Below are 21,870 nucleotides of genomic sequence, written 5' to 3'. Positions count from 1 at the left end.
ACCATGGAAAGGTAAGGATGAGGTTGCTTTATTATTTTACTTTTATTGCAGGAGATCGTTGGCTTCAGCTGGAATGGGCGTGATGGTAAGTATGGTTTAATTTAGAACATTAAAAAATTGTGTCTTTATTTCAATTAAAGGACTTTATTCTGGGTGTTGTGTTTTTTTTAATTACTTTACTAGAAATTCATGGTGGTCATGTCTAATATTGGCGTGACCCCATGAATTTCGGGCTTAGGGCCAGCTGATAATGCCAAGCTGGCCCTAACCCCTTTATTACCCAGTGAGCCACCGCACCAGGGCCCTGGATGAGTTGGGTACAGCGCCAGAAGATGGCGCTTCTATGAACGCGCCATTTTCCGGGGTGGCTGCGGACTGCAATTTGCAGCGGGGGGGGCCCAGAAAGCTTGGGTCTCCCTGCGCTGCAGATTCCAGCCCCCAGCTGCCTAGTTGTACCTGGCTGGACACAAAAATAGGGCGAAGCCCCACGTCTTTTTTTTTTAATTATTTCATGAAATAATTACAAAAAAAAGGGCTTCCCTATATTGTTGTGTCCGGCCAGGTACAAATAGGCAGCTGGTGGTTGGGGGCAGCCCGTTCCTGCCTGCTGTACCTGGCTGGACACAAAAATATGGCGAAGCCCACGTCAACATTTTTGGGAAAAATTAATTACAAAATTAATAATAATTTAGGGACTGCATCTTTATTAACCCCTCAATTGTCATTTAGTGTTAAAATAAAGGATTTTTTAAAAAGAAAATTGGCGTGGGATCCACCATCATTATAGTCTCTAGCGGAGGTTAAGCAGACGGCTGGGGCAGATGTTTGAAGTCTGGGAAGGGGGTAATACCCACGGAGCTTCCCAGGCTACTAATATCAGCCCCCAGCTGAATACCTAGCCTTTACTAGCTATTAGAATGGGGGACCCCCCCAAAAAATAACGTGGGGTCCCCCCTATTTTAATATGTTTATGAGTGACAGTTTTCCTGCTATATACCTGCATGTCATAAGAATTTAAATTAAAAAAGGACCATGTTAAATTCAAATCTGTTTTTTTAAAATTTTTACCGGTGTTTGGTATGCGTTGGAAAAGGGGTAGTCTTATACGGTGAATATATCCTAAACTCTATATTTTAACAGGAAAGTAGGGGGGTCGTCTTATACACCAGGTCGTCTTATACGCCGGAATATACGGTACTAAACTTTCACAACAAAAGGGGTGACTGATGATTTCGTCTTTCCTATAAGTGTCAAGAGTGAAATGTGAAGTGCAGGAGCGTATGTCAGACGGCAACTATGTTAACTTCTTTCGGTTGCAGATGATCTCTTTGATCTTCCTTATGTTCAGATGATTATTTGTTGATTCTTTTGCCACACGCTTTTCTTTTTTAGGCAAAGGAGAAGGAGGAGAGGATGCTAAGGAGACGACTGAAGAGGGAGAGACTGGAAGAAAGACGCAAACAGAAGGCTTTGGAGAGAAGCAAGACTTCAAAAGTGAAGAATCCTGGTAATCAGTCATATACACAGTATGGTATCTATAATATAATCGTACAAGCGTCCCTCTCTCTGAAGCCTCTATAGACTGCGCATGCGCGACGCGCAGTCTGCCTCCAGACTGAAGAACGCTTGTAGCCGTTATAGGTAAGAGGAGTGTATGGGGTCGGAGATCGTGCTATGTGTAGACAGTGAACGCGGCGCCTCTTCTCGCCAGAGACTGGGGCAGGAGTGAAGGCGTCGGAATCGGCGCATGCGCATAGCTCTATCTGGTGCCACTCTACTGAAGACACATTTGCAGTGTGTCTTCCGAAAAATGGTGCCGGACAGCGCGGTATGGGCACTCGCGTACTCCGGCGCCGCACTCCTGCCCCGGCCTCCGGCAGAACAGGACACAGCAGCGCTGGAGCACAGGGAAGAAAGGCGAGTATAAGTGGGTTTTTTTTTGTATATGTTCTGTGTGAAAGGGATGAGGGGTGCCATACATACCAGGATTGGGAGGGTTGAGGGGGGGGGCACACATACCAGGATTGGGGAACAGGATAAAATTGTAATTTTAAATATTTTTAATCCCATAAACCCTCACTGCAGCGCTGCAGAGAGATGGACACATTTTCATAAAAGGCTTTTCCTATTTTTTTCCTCTGTGCTTTAATACCAAATCTTCTGTTCAGTTACCTAATAGCCAAGTTATTAGTAGGGCGTCTTCTCTGTAACGCCTCATTCAGACATCCATAAAACTTGGTCCAAGTACGGACCGCAATGCACGGACTCCCGACTCGAACTCAAGAGCCTCCTATATTCCTACAAGGCTGTCAATTGCAGATCAGGAGACCTATGGCTGGGTCCGCGCGTTGCAGTTTGTACTCAGACCATGTTTCATGGATGTAAAATGAGGCTTAAGGGGGTATTTTCATTTCCATAATCCTATCCCAATCTGTAGTAGGTGTGCAGGCACCAAGCAGACTTGACGTCACCGTCTGTTCCCTCATCTCTGTATCGAAAAGTGGAGCTGGAATAATGCTTTAAAGAAGCACTCCTCCCATCAAAATGTCTATCTTAATATATTGCAATCATCATATTATATAGCACTGTGTACTTAGAATTGCTCATTTTGCCTTTATACCCAGATAATTCTTCTCTTTTCCATTAGGTCTAAAACATCACGTGATTAAAAACAGACTAGCTGAATCCTTCTAAGCTCTATGTAGAAACAGGAGGTCAATTTTCTCTGCGCAAGTCATGAATCACTGCAAAAGTCTATGGCGAGGGGAGGCGGGAGCAGCTGGGTCAGGATTGAAGAGGGGATTGATAAATGCAGGGACAAGAGACTTCTTGTTTTCCCCTCCCCCATGACAGCACACCTTGAGAGAGGATCCGCCCCACCAAGGACAGGAAACCGTCTGAAATAAAAGGGCGGTACCTCTCCCTCGCTTCAGTTGGTTTCTTGTCCTTGATGGAGAACCTGTCTGGAAGAAAGAAGACTTACCTGGGGCTGTCCCGGTGTGGAAGAGCGGGCACTGGCCTGTGCACCGGGTTCAGTATCCCAGAAGCGCCGTCCGCAGCTTCCCCTGGGGTCTCTGCGCCGAGCGGGGCGCACGCGGTGAGGCAGGCTCTGTCCTCCCGGAGACCGCGGCGCCGTCCTCCCCCTGCAGTGTGGAACGCTTCCGGGTGTGACGCGCCTGACGTCACGGCGCAGGGCACGCTGGGAGCGGCGCGCTGGGTGACGTCAGGAGGCGGCGCCGATCCAAGATGGCGGCGCCCATCGGAGCGTCCCAGGCCGGTTTTTTATTTTTATTTTTTTTTTCAACGGAGCTCCGGCCTGAGGAAGGGGGAGGGCCCACAGACCGGAGGAGGCTAGATGGCCCTATATTTAAGGGGGGGGAGCTATCCTGGAAGCGTGGTGCTTTTCTGAGACATGGCTGATCCAGATAGCCAGGAGCAGCAGCAGCTTACCCCCCCCCACCTCAGCAGGGTCGTCCTCCGGGAGACAAAAAGAAATGGGAAGCCAAGTCCAAAAAAGAATCGGGCTACATGTTTGGAGGACCATCCTCGAGTTCGAAGAGATCCTCCCAATGACGCCAGGCTGGAAGTGGGTGGAAGGCTTTCCCACTTTCTTCCAGCTTGGGATGCGATAACAGCAAACCCCTGGATTCTGAAAATTATCAGTGGGGGCTTGAAGATCTGGTTCAGCCAGACCCCCTGGCGGACCTTTGTGGTTACCCCCCTATGAAAGGTCCAGGAAGAACAATTAGCCCTGGAAACAGAAGTGTTAGAGTTAGTAGGAAAGCAGGTCCTTCTCGAAGTACCAGCAACACAGAGAGGGAGGGGGTTCTATTCCCCACTATTCATGATAAAAAAAACAAACGGGTCCTTAAGGACCATCATCAACCTCAGGAGTCTGAACCAAGTAGTAGAAAACCAGACTTTCAAGATGGAGTCAGTAAGCTCGGCAGTGAAGCTCTTACATCGCAACTGCTTTATGGCTGTAATAGACTTGAAGGACGCATATTATCACGTCCCAATCCATCCGGAGTATCAGAAGTATCTGAGAGTAGCCCTGTTTATTCAGGGGAAGCTGAGGCATTTTCAGTTTGCTGCCCTACCCTTTGGCCTCTCCATTGCCGCGAGAATATTTACGAAACTAATAGCAGAAGTGACAGCCTTCCTACGGATCAAGAATGTAGTGATCGTGCCATATTTAGACGACTTCTTGATAATAGGGAAAACAGAAGCCCACTGCTCCAGTCAGCTCCTAGTGGTCACGGAAGTGTTGCATCAGCTGGGGTGGTTAGTAAATTTCCAAAAATCAAGACTAACCCCCTCCAGGACTCAGACCTTTCTGGGTCTAATCCTAGACTCTCGTCGCCAAACCTGCTTCCTCCCAGAGGACAAAATCTGCAGGTTGATTGCATTAGTCTCGAAGGCCATTCAAGCTCCAGAGATGTCTCTGAGAGAGGCAATGTCCCTCCTGGGTTCTATGACGGCCTGTCTCCCAGCAGTAATGTGGGCCCAGGGGCATATGAGGCGGCTTCAGTGGGAGGTCCTGTCAGCACAGACGTCCTGCAACGGGCATTTAGAAGGCAGGCTCTCTCTCTCCCCACAAGTAGTAGATTCCCTTTCGTGGTGGACAGTCAGGGGAAATCTAACCGCAGGCGTTCAATGGTCCAGACCAGTAGATCGGGTAATAACGACCGACGCAAGCAGTTCCGGATGGGGGGGTCATCTGGCAGAACTCGCAATACAGGGTCACTGGGCTTACCACGAGGGGGGAGCATCCTCAAACTTAAAGGAGCTTTGGGCCGTAGAAAGATCCCTCAGGGGCTTCCTCCCTCACATCCAAAATCACCATGTCCAGGTCAGGTCCGACAACCGGACAGCAGTAGCCTATGTGAATCACCAAGGAGGGACAAGGTCACGCCCTCTGATGGTGGTGGCAGACAGGATCCTTGGTCTAGCAGAGCGAAACCTCCTATCCCTCAGCGCCCTTCACATAAAGGGGATAGAAAACGTGAAAGCAGATTTTCTAAGCCGCCATACCCTAAGACAGGGGGAGTGGGGGTTGAACCCGGAGGTCTTCCATCAGATTGTCCAGTTATGGGGGCAGCCAGACATAGACCTGTTCGCCACAAGGGCAAACAGAAAGGTGCAGAGATTTTGCTCCCTAAATCCGGCAGAAAATCCCCATGCCGTAGATGCCCTCCAGATTCCTTGGGGGTTCAGGAAGGCCTATGCCTTTCCGCCATTAGTGATGATTCCAGTAGTGGTGAGGAAGATCCGGGAGGAAGGCGCCAGGGTGATTTTGATAGCCCCTTTTTGGCCCAAGAGGCCTTGGTTCTCTCTGCTTCGGCTAATGTCGGTGTCAGATCCCTGGATTCTACCAGAGAGGCCGGACCTTCTCATGCAGGGACCAGTATTCCATGCCCAGGCCAGGGGGTTCCATCTTTCGGCATGGAATTTGAGAGGTCGCTATTGAGTAGCAAGGGGTTTTCACCAGGCTTAGTTTCTACTTTATTGGGGAGCAGAAAACCAATTACAACTAAGATTTATAGCAGGGTTTGGGGTAAATTCCTAGAGTTTATAGATATCCCGCTATCGAGCAAACCTCCGATCAGAGGGATCCTGCAATTTCTGCAAAAGGGGCGGGACCTGGGTCTAGCTACAGGGACCCTTAAGGTTCAAGTTTCAGCTTTGGGAGCACTCTACAATTGTAATCTGGCTGGGAATAGGTGGATCTCGAGGTTTATCAAGTCCTGTGCCAGAGCAGGACCGGTTAGATCCTTGGGTGTTCCTCCTTGGGACCTGAACTTAGTCTTGAACGCTCTTACTAGTGAACCATTTGAACCTCTACACAAGGTTTCTCCAAAAATTCTCACCCTTAAGACCATCCTCCTAGTGGCCTTAACGTCAGCCCGTAGGGTGGGTGATCTGCAGGCCCTTTCGGTTAATCCTCCTTACACACAAATCTTTGAGGATAGGGTCACCTTGCGGCCAGATCCAGCATACCTTCCCAAGGTGGTATCTAGATTTCACCGTAGTCATAGAATCATAGAATGGTAGAGTTGGAGGGGACCTCCTGGGTCATCTGGTCCAACCCCCTGCTCAAAGCAGGATTCACTAAATCATCTCAGACAGATGTCTGTCCAGCCTCTGTTTGAAGACGTCCATTGAAGGGGAACTCACCACCTCTCGTGGCAGCCTGTTCCACTCATTAATCACCCTAACTGTCAAAAAGTTTTTTCTAATATCTAATCTGTGTCTCCTCCCATTTAGTTTCATCCCATTGCTTCTAGTCTTTCCTTGTGCAAATGAGAATAAAGATGATCCTTCTACAATGTGACAGCCCTTGACATATTTGTAGACAGCTATTAAGTCTCCTCTGTCTTCTTTTTTGCAAGCTAAACATTCCCAAATCCTGCAACCGTTCCTCATAGGACAGGGTTTGCAGACCAGTCACCATTCTGGTCGCTCTTCTCTGAACTTGCTCCAGTTTGTCTATGTCTTTTTTAAAATGTGGTGCCCAAAACTGTACACAGTATTCCAGATGAGGTCTGACCAAAGAGGAGTAAAGACCGATAATGACTTCACGTGATCTAGACTGTATGCTTCTGTTAATACATCCCAGAATTGTATTTGCCTTTTTTGCTGCTGCATCACACTGTTGACTCATGTTCAGTCTATGATCTATTAGTATACCTAAGTCTTTTTCACATGTACTGTTGCTTAGCTCTATTCCTCCCATTCTGTATATGCTTTTTTCATTTTTATTGCCCAGATGTAGTACTTTGCATTTTTCCCTGTTAAAAACCATTCTGTTGGTTGCTGCCCACTGCTCCAGTTTATTTAGGTCTTTTTTTTTAGTCAGGAGATTGTGCTACCCTCGTTCTGCAGCAATCCCAAGAACTCAGGGGAAGTCAGGTTCCATAACCTAGATGTTAGGAGGTCCCTGCTACAGTACATTCATATGACTAGTCTGTGGAGGAAAGACGGTTCTCTGTTCCTGGCCTTTCAAGGGTGTAGGAAAGGTCACGGGGTGTCCAAGGGTACCATCTCTAGGTGGCTCAGGGAGGCCATTTGCTTAGCCTATACGTCCACAGGGGTTCCAGCCCCGGACAATGTGAGGGCTCATTCCACCAGAGCCGTTGCAACCTCCTGGGCAGAGAGAGCAGACGTCTCGATCAAGCAGATATGTAGGGCTGCTACTTGGTCTACACCATCCACCTTCTTTAAGCACTATCGGTTGGATCTATCCTCTTCTGATCTCACCTTTGGGAGAAGGGTACTTCAGGCGGTGGTCCCTCCCTAGGGTGCTCATAAATTCTCCAAAATTCTCTCAAGGTGTGCTGTCATGGGGGAGGGGAAAATACCAAGGTTACTTTACCGGTAGCCGGTTTTTCCTGAGCCCATGACAGCACCCGTAGTTTCTCCCCCTTATTTTTTCTATGTTTCTCACACCCTGGTGTGCAGTTTGGGGTGGTGTGTATATGTATATTGTGGTGTTGGTTATGTGCCTAACCTGTTTAGGGAGGTCCTCTCAATGCTCTGTAAACAACTGAAGCGAGGGAGAGGTACCGCCCTTTTATTTCAGACGGTTTCCTGTCCTTGGTGGGGCGGATCCTCTCTCAAGGTGTGCTGTCATGGGCTCAGGAAAAACCGGCTACCGGTAAGTAACCTTGGTGTTTTTACATAAAGTAGATAAAAGATAAGAATTAACTGGGTAGAAAGGCTAAATGATCAATTGTATGTACACAGTGCTATATAATATGAAGATTGCAATGTATTAAGAGGATAAAAACTGCTTCTTTAAAGACGAGACTATTTAAGAAAGATCTGTTGGACGCCACAGATCTGGATTATCTCCTCCGCTATCTTCGAGGGATATCTGAGCAAGCCACACATGTCCTGTGCAGGGGAATATAGCATTACATGCTGGCAATTCAGATGAATGGTATTCTGTGTAATGTATGGATATTGGGAACCAGTCTGGCTGAAAGAGACCCTGACACCCGTATGCACCTGTAGGCTTCGTGGGACAATCCCTTTATGTTGTCGCAGAATGATAATTAGGTTTCCACGTGTTATTCATGTAAACTGATTTTTCTTTTTTTTTCCCTTTTAAATTGTAGGAGGAACAAGTGCTCCTGATAAGCCGTCCATAGGTCTGAATCCAAAACCTAGCAGCTTAAAAGAAGTGCTTAAAGAGCAAATGTTTCTAGAAAAAAAAGTTGCAATGAGCAGAAAAAAGAAGAGCGAGCTGAGGTGGGATTGTTACTGTCCTCGTTTCCTGTTAAAAGTTACTTGTGTTCCATGATAGCTGTTTGTCAGTTTTGTGTATTTTTTTTATTTATTTTTTATTTTTTTTATAGAACTGATCTTACTAGCAGTCTGAAGATAAAAAGCGAACTTCAAGATGAAGACTCAAGAGACACCCAAAAGTCTAATGAGGTAGATGGAGTGAAAGATGGATGTGATATTTCATAGTATAAATAGATGAAGTCATAAGATAAGAAGAAAAGTACCTTAAAGGGGTATTCCCATCTCCCAAGATTCTATCCCTATATGTAGAAGGTGTAATAATAATGTTAGTACATACCGCCAATTAGAAATGTAGTATAGTTCTCCTGATAACCTATGTCGCTTACCCCATGTGCAGGGCATTTCAGCAGTTTAGATATCCATGATTACGACCACTAGCAACAAACTGTCAGTATATGAGTTGTCATAACCATGGATACCTAAGCTGCTGACATTGCTTGCATATGGAGTAAGCAACATAGGTTATCAGGAGAACTATGCTAAATTTCTAATTGGATGTATTTGCTGATAATAGTAATAATATTATTATTATTATTGCACCTTGTACATACTGGGATATGATCTTTGGGATGGGAATACCCCTTTAAGGCAGAACTGACACATTACACTTGCTACCTTCTTTTTCTGAAATCACAGCAATATGTTGCTGCTAGCGATGATCTTGCAAAGACGAGCACAACGTTGAGGTGTTGCCTCATCAAGACAACTTTTTTTTTTAAAGCAAGTCTGTAAATCAACTTAAAGGGGTGTCTGCTGTCCAGATATTGATGACCTATCCATGGAATGGGTCTTCAATATCAGATCGGTGGGGTCTGCTGTACCCTGCAGCACGTCTGTGGAGTCGGCGTCTGAGTCCATTTTGGTGGAGTCGGTATAAAATGGACCGACTCCAACTCCTAAAATATATAATAAATTGGGTACAGTAGTTCAATGCCGTTTGTGGGGAATATTTTTTCATAAGAATTTGGGAAAGTTATGAAATGCCCTATAAATGTCTGTCCTATTCCTGATCTAAGGGTCTAGACTTTTAGCTGAGATGAATCTGTGCTACAGTAAATTTATCACTTAAACATGAGCCGTGTATGAGGGAGTCGGAGTCATGGAAATTGAGGGGTCGGAGGTTTGGCTTACTGACTCCACAGCTATGCAGTGGCCACTTCACATTGAATGGAGCCACGCATTGAAGCTCCGTTCAACATTTTTACACCCATCTATCAACAGATCTTATGATGACCCATCTTCTGAATACATGCTGGCGAGCAACCAAACCATTCATTTAAGTGATTGGATTGTTTGTGCCGGCATAAAAACCATTGTTATCGACAGCACATTCCTGTTATACAAGCGACGTGCTATGGAGACAGAACAATCGTGTTAACGATCATTTTGTCCTCATCGCTTATCATGTGAACAAGCCATTATTCGATAAGTGCTCAATATGTGGTCTAAATGGACCTATAGGAACCCATGAAATGTTCGGTTTTCCCTCTGACGGCTCCATTTCTAATTATCATTTCTTTACGAGCTCTCCTGCAGAATGGGCATGTGCTTCCTACTAATATGTTCTCTTTCACCTGGACCATGTGTAAATTAAGGGGGGGAAGTGCCCTTGAGGCGTGTCATTGCACTTGAGAATAGCCGTTCAAATGCATCGACACGCCCCCATGCACTTCCAACCTGATTTACATATGGCTTCTACGCTAAATTTCTCATGATTGGCAGGTCAGATAGCTACTAAAATGGTATGGTTTTTATTGATGGACTAGTGTCTTCTCAGCCAGATTACCAAAGCGAGCTGACAGGTTCCCTTCAATTTTGCTGCTCTTCTGGTTTATTACATGAAATGATGGAATTGTTTTATTAATACTAATATTTTTCTTCTTATCTTGCTAGTCTCTGGACAGATTTTCCTCATCCATAAGAGAGCCCAAGTCGATCACTGCAAGGAGTGACTCTAACAAAGCATCAAGGAAATTTCTAGAATCCACAGAGCAGAGTAAAAACGATTCCAGAGGAGAAAAGGAATTAAAGAAAAAAACCTTTTTAGAAAAGACCCAAGACGTTGAAACCTCAGATACTCGAAAACATGTGGAGCGTTTAGATTCTGCGTCGGAGGATTATTCCAAGTCTAAAAATGCCAGCAGGCCTGAAAAGCATCCAAAAAAAGATGGTAACGATGGAGATTCGCAGAATGCCAAGAGCATGCCAAGAAAGGAGATGAAATCTTTTAAAGGTGACCGTGAAAGGACATACTCTGAGGAGCGTTTAGCCTTGAAGCACAGACATAAGTTGGACAATTTACATAGACAAGTGACTGATGACTCGGAGTCTCAAAAATCTAAGAGGTCTTCAAAAGATGAAGAACAGCCAAGTAAACACAGTCAAAGTAAATCCAGCTCCGAAGAGCGAACTGACCGGAAAAATATCCAGAAAGTCGACAGAAAGTCATCTATATCCAGCAAAGATGAGCGGTCGTCTGATCATATTGACAAAGTAGAAAGCAGTAAAAGAGAGAGACATCAGTCCACCGAAAAGTCCAGACCTGAGAACCGAAATAAGCGATCAAGTAGTGATTCCCGGCAGCACAGAGAGCTTAAACGGTCACACAGTTCATCAGAGAAGAAACCCAAGCCTTTAGCGGATGATAAAAATGAAGCGGACTCGGCCAACTCTGATAACTCAAGGCAAGAAGAAAGTGTTAAAGACAGAAAGAAAATACACGGCTCTTCTGAAGAGAAGACTCAAGCCAAGGCGAAGTTTAAAAGCAGTAGTAAATCACCTAAACCAAGTGACCAAGAAGAGGCAAACCAAAAGAGTGAAAGAGAGAAGTCAACCGAGAAGTATCGCAGATCCAAATCTGAAGATGAGCGAAGGGAAAATACTGGTGCTCAGAATTCCAGCAGTGCAGCCAAAGACGCTAGTCAAAAGTCCAAACATAGCGATAAAACGAAGGAGAGAGCTCGGGTGGACAGCAAGGACCGCGACACTCTCAAGTCGGATAAGAAATATACTGGTGAAGTCTCTAAATCGAAGCACAGTCACAAAGATGAGCGTCGAAAAAGTGAAGGTGGCAAAATGGAGGAAAGATCCTTTAAATATCTAGAGGAAAAAAGAGCCCAAGACCGTGCGAGCAGCTCAGATCGGAAGTCAAGTAAGAAACCTGTCTCTGAGCATAGAAGTGAAAGTTTTAAAGGTGTCGGTAACAAAAAGGGAATTAAATCAGAAAGCGAAAGTGACAATCAAAGTCTTACCATAACTGGGGAGTCAAAAGATGTGGAACGACCTCGAGAGAACAAAAAGCCTGGAAGATTAAATGTAGAAAGCACAGAAAGGGCAAATATTGAGTCTGCAGAATATATATCCAACCTTGGTAACGCAAGCCCTCATTCATTTGCTGAAGCTACTACCTCAAAGAAATCTATTACTCTGAAATCCAAGGCAAAACATGGAAGCAGTGATCCAAAGGATAGCAGAAGTGCCTTCAAGGATAGTGCAGATTTGTTACCGATCCGAGCTGTCGATGTGGAGACGGCTGCAAATGCATCAGACTGCGGCGAGCGTAATAAAATGAGCATGGAAAATACACAGAATGCTTTTGCTATCCAAAACGAGAGCAATACAGGAATTTTTCCCACGAAGTCGAGGAGTTCATTCTATGACATTGTCGGCAGAGCTCCCTTCCAACCCCGAGAGCCAGAAGATTCTGCTCAGGGCCTGAGTGAATTTGCCTCAGAGTCCAGTAATATTGATAATTCCAGTTCGTCTCCTGATGAAGTATACTCTGAAATTACCGATTCCAACGACGGAGAGATTTCAACAAGCGACCTTGCGGAAGAAGATGGGAGATGCACAAAAGAGGCTAGCAAAAAGGAAAGTGGAAATATCCCCGTTCAGATCGATTTGGCGGAGCATGATAACCTAGTCACTGGAAATAGTTTAGAAAGGGAAGCTTCCGCTATGGAAATTCACACATTCGAGATGGAACATTTTGAGAGATCTAACTCCTCAGAAGACGCCTCTGCAGTTGTCGGAAGAGGTGCTGGTTCTGTTAGCGTGACTTGTACAGAAAGAAATGTGGGAAGTAGCCTTATGGAAGCCAGTCGGGGACAGGCCGGTAGCAATATCTCCGTGCATTCTGAGATTGATAATCAGAGTGTAAAGGAAACTGAATGTGAAGATGCTGCCACTTCTTCCAGCTCTGTTATAGACACTACCAATGAATTAAGGCTTCTCAGCGACGACACCGCCACATCGTCAAATACCACATTAGATGTAACTGCCGATAAAGGCTGCATAGACATGGACACTGTAAACCTTGATACAAGCAGGGGATATACTTCTTCGGCTTCTGCAGATGGTAACTTTGTTGAAGATGATGGAGATTTCACAATGTTATCAGAAAATAGCTTTGAAGATGCCACCACTACTTCAAGCACCGATAGAAACTTGTTCCATGACAATACTGAAAGTTCAGAAACCTGTTCTCAAAGCACCAGTAATAATCTCCCACAACAAGTGAGTATCATTACCTTTAAGCCTGCAACATCCAGTGCTAACAGAGAATCTTCAGAAAGTACCCAGGAGAACGCAGCCTCTTCATCCTACAATGCAGAATCGCTCAACGACACCCACCCAGCAACGTCTTCTGACACCACAGAGGGCCCTGGAAGTGGGAATATAGCAACCTCTTCAGAAAGTTACTGCTTGCTTGCCATTTCCGAAAATATAACTACACAAGCGGCAACCTCTTCTATCACTGCGGCAGAAATTGATGGTAGTCTTGGGATATCGGAAAGGCACACGGCCACCTCTTCGAGTAATGTGATTGACAGCAGTAGAGGTTTGAACTTTGAGGTCTCACTGGTTTCGTCTGAAATCGATGGTGAACATGTCGCTGCGTCCTCCAGTAATTTAATGGATAACAGCATGGCCGATGACTCTTTAGAAAGAGAGAGTGACAATGCAGCAAGTTCTTCTAGCAGTCTTCCTAATAACTATATATTTGGTAATGCTGAGGAGAGCAAAAATACGGGAGCCACGTCAAGCACAGAGCGAGATGGCGTGAATGACACATGTACAAACTTTATCTCCTCTGGAACTCCTAAAGAATATCCGGGAAATTCATTTGATCTCGCCATGGACAGTAGTACTGAAGCGTCCATCGGCAGCAACCTGTACTCTGGAAGTACCTCGAGTTGTTCTAGCACTGGAGGAGGTCAAAGCAACAAATACATGAAAAAGAGTAAAAATAATACAGCATCTTCGAGCAGTGGAGATCCTCTGCTTCGAACACAAGCTTCCACTGAGGAGGCGGCATCCTCTTCAAGCTACTTTAGGCAAAGTATTACTAATCACCCAGCCATAATAACCTCCGAAAACACAGAAGCTACGGCATCTTCAAGTATCCCCATGAACCTCAGCACCCATCGCTTTGACAGATCATCTCCTGGAAATAGTACCGATACGACAGCAACTTCATCCAGCACCTCGACTAGAAATGGCGCCACTTTACATTTGTACACCAATACTCAGCCCGCCGCATCATCTAGTGTCGCGATGGACAGCAGTACAGAAGAAGATATAACCATGAGATGTGCTACAGGCGTAGATAGAGGTACAGGTACTGCAACGTCTTCCGATGTTTTAGGCATGGGCACAGAAGACACAATAAGAAATGATGAGGTTCCTGCATCATCAAGCACAATGGCTACAAATAGGACTAAAGAGAATGCAGAAAGTGCAGATAAGGCCAATGACCAGACAGCGACATCAAGCGATATGATGGATAGCAGCATAGAAGATGACAAAACTTGCCCTGGTATTTCTGACAATACTTATTCCACCGCGTCCACGACCATTAGCAATGGTTCCGGTGCGGTTATAGATCGTGATGTTAACAGTGAAGCTACAGCTGCCAGTTCTAGTAACGCCCTTGAATCTTTTGATAATGATAATAACGCCACCTCATCAGATTACATCATGGGTAGTAGTTTAGAAGAAGAGATACAGGCTTTGGATCCATGCAAAAATGACGAAGCTGCCAGTTCTTCAAGCTTCAGTGATGGCCTAGTCAAAGATATCCAAGCCGAAGCATCCATCAGCAGACCTGTTGACGACGCAACAACATCCTCCAGCACGGAAAGAGAAAACGACCTTGGGGAAAAAGATGAAGCTGCAGGCAATGAAAGCATTTGTGGCACCTTAGATATGTCGGTAGAGTCTAGCTTTGCAGATAACCACAGCAACATTGCCATTTCTGGTACTGCAGAAGACATCGTAGATGGTCTTTCAGGGGTAGATGCAAATATTGATCCAGGTTTTATTGAGGCATACTCTGATGATGGAGAAAATGATGTAAGCTATGAAAAGGAAGATGCTGTGAGCAGTGCAAGCTCTGAAGAACAAAAACATGTCTGCATTGTATCTAGGCAGGTTGGAGACAGAGAAACTGATGGTGTGGTAACTAGTGCCGGTACTGGAGCAATAGTGTCACCTGGGAGTAGGGACAGTTCGGAAGCTTATGGTCATGTTACTTGTGCGGATAAAACAGTCAGCTTGGATGCAGGCAATATTACAGCTTATTGTCCTGTTGAAGAAGAGGCTGTCTCTCACACAAGTGATCTTGATATAACTGAACATCAAGAGTCTGAGGCGTCTGCTGATAACAGGGACACTGAAGATCCTGAGAGAGATGCCGCCGCTGAGGATGCACAGTTTGATGATATTCCTGTAGTAGTCGAGCATGAAGAATCAAGACCTGTGGTGGAAGAAGGTGAAGGTGCTGTTACAAGTACCGGTATTTCTGAAGAAATTGAGGGTGTAAAGCAAGATAATAGTGCATGCTGTGCCACAGAAAGCACTGAGAGCAGCAATATCATGAGTAGAGCCGCAAGCATAGACTCCAGAGTTACTACAGAGGATGACGAAAGTGCCATCACAAGTACTGGAGCTAAGGAAGATGAAGAAGAAGGGGAAGGGTTTGTCACCAGCACTGGCACTGCAAGCGAAGATTCTTCATTTTCAATTACCGTAGATCATAATTCCAATCTTTTGATGCATACTGCAGAGGTCCCAATGAATGTCACGAACAGCATGGTTGAGCAAGATGCGGCGGCACAGCTCGAGGAAGAATCCGTTTTGAAGGACCGGGTAGATGAAGAGACGGTAGAGGAGGAATGGGTTGAAGAACAGAAAGTGGCAGACAAACAATTTCAGGAAGTCGAGGAACAGCTGGTTGAGGATATGGTGACAGAATGGGTAGAAGAAGCAGTGACAGAAGAAAAGTTTGAGGAAGAGATAGTGGTAAATAAACTAGTTGAGGAAACCCAGGAAGAGCAGATTGAAGAAGAGACAGTTGTGGAAAAATGGGTTGAGGAAGTCCAGAAAGTACAAGTTGTAGAAAAGGCAATGATGCAGGAACGAGTTGAAGAGGCAATTGAGGATGCAGCTGTCAAGAAAGAGGCAGTGGTGGAGGAAGAGGGCGATGAAAAGTTAGGAGTGGAAGGTGATGAAGAAGACTCATTGGCAGAGGGAGAGATCAAGAAAGTAGTGGTGGACGAGAAGGTTGAGGAAGAAACACTGGCGGTGGAAGTAGTCGAGGAAGAGTCATTGGAGAAGGAAAGGGTTATGGAAGAGGCATTGGAGGAAAAAATGGAGGAAGGAGTCAAAGAGGAGACATTAGCTGAGGAAAAGTTTGAGGAGGAGGCATTGGCGGAGGAAGGGGTAGTGGCGGAGACATTGAAGGAGGAAAGGATTGTAGAGGAGGCATTGGTGGAGGAAAGGATCGTAGAGGAGGCATTGGCGGAGGAAAGGATCGTAGAGGAGGCATTGGCGGAGGAAAGGATCGTAGAGGAGGCGGCATTGGCGGAAGAAGGGATCGAGGAGGCGGCATTGGCGGAGGAAGGGATCGAGGAGGCGGCATTGGCGGAGGAAGGAATCTTGGAGGAGGAAGGGGTCGAGGAGGAGGCATTGGCGGAGGAAGGGGTCGAGGAGGAGGCATTGGCGGAGGAAGGGGTCGAGGAGGAGGCATTGGCGGAGGAAGGGGTCGAGGAGGAGGCATTGGCGGAGGAAGGGGTCGAGGAGGAGGCATTGGCGGAGGAAGGGGTCGAGGGGGAGGCATTGGCGGAGGAAGGGGTCGAGGGGGAGGCATTGGCGGAGGAAGGGGTCGAGGAGGAGGCATTGGCGGAGGAAGGGGTCGAGGAGGAGGCATTGGCGGAGGAAGGGGTCGAGGAGGAGGCATTGGCGGAGGAAGGGGTCGAGGAGGAGGCATTGGCGGAGGAAGGGGTCGAGGAGGAGGCATTGGCGGAGGAAGGGGTCGAGGAGGCATTGGTGGAGGAAGGGGTCGAGGAGGAGGCATTGGCGGAGGAAGGGGTCGATGAAGACTCAGTCCCGCAGCAAAGGGTCAAAGAAGAGGCATTGGAGGAGGAAAGGGTCGTGGAGGAGGCATTGGAGGAGGAAAGGGTCGTGGAGGAGGCATTGGAAGAGGAAAGGGTCGTGGAGGAGGCATTGGAAGAGGAAAGGGTCGTGGAGGAGGAAAGGGTCGTGGAGGAGGCATTGGAGGAGGAAAGGGTCGTGGAGGAGGCATTGGAGGAGGAAAGGGTCGTGGAGGAGGCATTGGAGGAGGAAAGGGTCGTGGAGGAGGCATTGGAGGAGGAAAGGGTCGTGGAGGAGGCATTGGAGGAGGAAAGGGTCGTGGAAGAGGCATTGGAGGAGGAAAGGGTCGTGGAAGAGGCATTGGAGGAGGAAAGGGTCGTGGAAGAGGCATTGGAGGAGGAAAGGGTCGTGGAAGAGGCATTGGAGGAGGAAAGGGTCGTGGAAGAGACACTGGAGGAGGACAGGGTCGTGGAAGAGACACTGGAGGAGGACAGGGTCGTGGAAGAGTCACTGGAGGAGGACAGGGTCGTGGAAGAGTCACTGGAGGAGGACAAGGTCGTGGAAGAGGCACTGGAGGAGGACAGGGTCGTGGAAGAGGCACTGGAGGAGGACAGGGTCGTGGAAGAGGCACTGGCGGAGGAAAGGGTCGTGGAAGATGTAGTCCTGCAGGAAAGGGTCGTGGAAGAGGCATTGGAGGAGGAAAGGGATGAGGAAGGGGTTGAAGAGGAATTGGCGGAGGAAGGGATCGAGGAGGAGGCCTTGGCAGAGAAAGGAATAGAGGAGGTGGAATTGCCGGACAAAGAGATCAAGGAAGAAGCATTCCAGCAGGAGAGGGTCAAGGAAGAAGCATTGGGGCCGGAAAGGATTGAAGAAGAGAAATTGGCAGAGGAAGGGGTCGAGGAAGAGGCATTGGTGGAGGAAGGGGTCGAAGAAAAGGAAGGATTTGAGGAAGAGGCAGTGGCCGAGGAAGTAGTCGAGGAAGAGTCTGTTGCTAAAGAAGGGTTTGAGGAAGAGGTATCTGCCGAGAAGCGGGTTGAGAAAGAAGCAGTACCGCGGGAACGGGTTGAAGAGGCAGTGATTGAACGATGTAATGTAGTGACCGAGGTGGAGCAAGAGATCAAGACAGTGGTGGAGGACAGGGTTGAGGAAGAGTCAGTGCCGCAAAAATGTCAAGAGCAAGTTGCAATGGCCCAAACTGAAGTAAAAAGAGTTGAAGTAGTAGGTGAAAATGTTATAAGTGTCAGTATTGTTCCAGAGATTTCATCGCATAGACCTTCAGAAGATGAATGTACTCCTTGCCCTTCAGTTCAGACTGTTACATCTGGGGATGGTACACTGTTGTCTCTTACACTTGATTCTGCAGAAGTCGAAAAACTTGAAGATTTAAACGAGGAACACCAGTGCACCGGTGACTTTCACGCAAGTACCTCAATGGAGTCTCGGGCTTCTCTCAAAGTGAGCCACAGTGAGGCAAGCAGCACATTATTAGGTGGAAGCACAGTGCAAGTGTCTGACTTAGAAAATATGGAAGAAAAGCCTGAAGACAGAAAAGTGCACTTACTTTCTACAGACAACAGTGAAGCTGCTCCCTTATCTGTATCTGCACAAGTATGTGACACAGGAAAAGCCTCACACTCCAGTGTAGACGTCCCATCCCAAAGCAGCCAGGGAGCTATAATTGACCGTCTTGTGTCTGAGGAGTCCAACAACAAACTTAAAGAGTTTGAGGAAACTACCAAGACACAAAAAGACATCAGTAAGCAAACAGATGAAGGACAGAACACTACCTCAGCTGATGGCTCCAGAAACCAAACACCAATACTTACTTCAGGTAGGTTTCCTTCATCTCAAACTAAATTTTCTGTTGGAAAAGTATGATACCGACAAAATAGTAATAGTCCACACATAGAAGTACCAACACGACAATATAAGAAGGTGGGAAAATAACCACGGCACCAAATCATGACTGCTGCAGGAGAGTCGAGCATGTTCTTGGGTAGCTGAATGCCGCTAACAGCACATGCATGCCACCATCCTGTATTGATCGAGGTCCAGAAACTACCATAACGTTGCCCATTTTTGCCTACATAGACTAACATTTGCTAGCAAGGCTTCCATTAAGTGAGCGAAGGCAAAAGGGGCAGATGGACTACCAAGATAGGGGTGAAGGGGAGGTCACTCTGAATGGGACGAGATGGGAGCTGAACGAAGAATGGGAGACGAAACGGAGAGAAGGGCCTTCGTTGTCCCACCCAAGGACCCAGACCTGCCCTTTGTCGATTAACAGGGCTGTAAACTTCTCGTTAACCATGTACCATGACTGATGTCTCTTCACTTAAGAGAAATCCAATCCTATTTTTTGTGGGTTTTTTTTTTTTTTGTTGTTTTTTCTGAACATTAATAGTATGTTTAGCATTCAAAAAGATGGAAATAAGGATTGGCCCTGGGAATAGCCAAGATAATTGTTGGGCTGCCATTGCTCTTGGGGGGGTGAGGGTGACACTTTGTGGCTTTCAGAAAGGGCCATCGTGGTGATTTATTTTGCGCATGGCAGATGGTCAACTGGGCCACTTGATAATACTTAGTAAGGTTTGGGAGCCGCAGTCCAAGTTTTAATCAGTGAGCATACAGAATGGCTCTGTTGATCCTGGAAATGCCTCCCGGCAAAACAAAAGGAATGATGTCAACCCAGTGGAGTGCCATCCGAAGGCAATAAGCAGGTACCGAGATAAAGGGGTATGTGAAAAAAGTCGAGGGACAAGAACTACTTTTAGGGTGCAGTGAGATGGCCATATTACTTAAGCTATAGGATCCTATCGCAATCCTTGGACTAGCCATCTACTCTCCTGACCTGAGCGAGGATCCCCTTGCAATCCTCTGACTGGCCGTTGGCTCTCCTGACCTTAGTTTGACAGTTGTATAGAAATACATGCAATCACGCACAGGTCAGGAGAGCCGACGGCCAGTTCGAAGATTGCGATGGGAACCTCGCTCAGGTCAGGAGAGCCGATGGCCAGTCCGAGGATTGCGATGGTATTCTCGCTCAGGTCAGGAGAGCCGACAGCCAATCCGAGGATTGCAATGGGATTCTCGCTTAGGTCAGGAGAACCAACGGCCAGTCCGAGGATTGCGATGGGATCCTCGCTCAGGTCAGAGCAGACCGCCAGTCTGAGGATTGCGATGGGATACTCACACGAGTAATATGGCCATCTGACCGCCCTTAAAGCGTAAATTTGGCCTAAGCTGGAAATGTGGCATTTGCTTCAGTCTTGAAGGAGTGAGGGAGGTTCCACCACACAGAGGGGTAGTTGGCGGCAAATGAAGAGCAGATATGTTTGATTAGTTGAATTCAAGATAGTCTTAGTAGTCTGAAAACCATTGGATGGAGAAATTGAGGTGTATACAATTTACTGGTGACCCTGGAAGCAAGAGACGTTCATGAAGATGGACTTAGATTGATAAACTAAGCCAGAAATTGACCTAAAGGTGTTTTTCTGCTCCGGTTCTGAATGCATGTTCCTCATCAATGCTCATGTTTTGGAATTTCACATTCCACAATCTGACATTATTTTATTAATATTACGTATTAAAATGTGGACAATAATTGTATTTTTCAAGGTACAGATGGTAAAAAAAGAAAAAAAAAAATACCGAGAAGGGAAAAACTGTTTTAATTTACTTCCTGATATATCTTGGCCCTTAAAGAAATTTGTACACATGTTTGCAATTGTGTTTCATTGACAGTTTTGCACAGTTTGGCTTTTACAGGCTGTTTTGTAGTAGATCAGCTTAGAGGAGCTCAGAAGAAGGCAGATAAAAGCATTACAAACTCCGTCAGACTTTCATAGCGAGCTGACTGACGGATTCTCTGTTAACTCATTCTGCATCCAGCAATAGAAAGTAGACTATATGAAGAAAATAGTGCCATGTTTTTTTAACAATCTCCATTGCAAAATATTGTATAAATGCCAAATACATGCAGTTAATAAAAATAATAAAAAAAATATATATATATATTTATTAATATTCTCCCCAAAGGTGTCCAATCCATGTAATAATTTAACGTTCTGTAGGATTGTATTGTCATGTAATTCCGTGATGTAATTTTAAAAGCCACTCAATAAGGAGTTTGGACGTCTTCGGAGGCAATGCTTTCATTTTGTGTTTCTTGACAGACTCCATGGAGAGGCCGCAGCCTCAGCCGGAGGCCGAATCTCATGTAAGTAATGAATCTGTCCATTTTGACTCTGTAGTTCATGTTTATAAGCCTAACGTTTCTTCTGCGGACCGGCAGCTAATTTGATCCCTCACTAAAATCTTTCCAAAGCCGTTTTCAGATTACAATCGTAGCGAGGCCAAGTTCACACAAGCATATTCTGGGTCCACCTGCTGGCTGTGCAAAATCAGACGGCACTCAGACCAACACTATTCATTGGGGGCAGTATAGATGAGCGAGTTGTTTTTTATTTTTTTTAATGTATTTATTATTAGTTGTATGTATAATTATTTTTTTCTTGCAGGGACCGAATCTGCATGTGAAAGACCTTGCAGCATGCACTAGTTTCTTCCATGTATCAGATGAGGCTAAGTTCACACATGTTGGATTTTTCAGCGTCACAAATCTGCAGCAAAATGAAATCTCTGTCTCTGTTTATGCATGTACATAAAGTTTAATGAAGAAAAAAAAAAAAAAAGCATTCTATTTTGCCATCATAAAACGCTGATGCAAACTTTGGTTAGTTTTTGATTGTTTTTTTTTTCACGACCCATTACTTCCTATGGGTGAAAAGAAGTGACATGCTCTTTTTTCCAAAAACCCAACCAAGGCACAAAATAAGCAACAAAAAAAAAAAAAAACATGATGTGTGAACAGAGAATTCTGGTTTCTCAGACTTTGCTGGTGCTGCAAAAGGCAGCTGAAAATTTGCATAAAAATCTGCAGCAGAAACCGCTGAAAAACCCAACATCTGTGAACCTAGCCTTACTCATTCAAGTCTCTGGGAGCTCAAAAAAAAAAAAAAAAATCAGATAACCTGCAGAGCCGCAGTATAACGGCCGATTTTTACGGATTCATTGCAAACACAGGAAACTATTAATGATCTTGTAAATTTTCTAATTGCTACTGCATAAAAAACAGATGCCATACGAATGACAGATGAGAAAAAGATTGACTGAGTTTTCTGGATG

General features: G+C 45.9%; 1 protein-coding gene across 2 annotated transcripts in view; it reads left to right on the top strand.

Annotated features, from left to right (window-relative positions):
• BOD1L1 (biorientation of chromosomes in cell division 1 like 1) overlaps window positions 1-21,870 on the top strand; it is a 53,483-nt gene that overhangs the window by 14,558 nt on the left and 17,055 nt on the right. The window contains exons 7-12 of one of the 2 annotated variants that reach the window (XM_073648607.1): window positions 1,393-1,507; window positions 8,121-8,253; window positions 8,361-8,439; window positions 10,204-16,134; window positions 16,165-18,514; window positions 20,859-20,902. In XM_073648607.1, coding sequence (XP_073504708.1) covers window positions 1,393-1,507; window positions 8,121-8,253; window positions 8,361-8,439; window positions 10,204-16,134; window positions 16,165-18,514; window positions 20,859-20,902 — 8,652 coding nt within the window. Of the gene's footprint in view, window positions 1-1,392; window positions 1,508-8,120; window positions 8,254-8,360; window positions 8,440-10,203; window positions 18,515-20,858; window positions 20,903-21,870 lie in introns of both variants that reach the window. The other variant, XM_073648599.1, reaches the window with a different exon arrangement.

The sequence above is a fragment of the Phyllobates terribilis genome, unplaced genomic scaffold (assembly GCF_046119375.1).
Source record: "Phyllobates terribilis strain yellow unplaced genomic scaffold, ASM4611937v1 Scaffold_1__5_contigs__length_1240528914, whole genome shotgun sequence".
In the NCBI taxonomy this organism is placed as follows: Eukaryota; Metazoa; Chordata; class Amphibia; order Anura; family Dendrobatidae; genus Phyllobates; species Phyllobates terribilis.
This window is presented reverse-complemented; position numbering and strand designations above follow the sequence as displayed.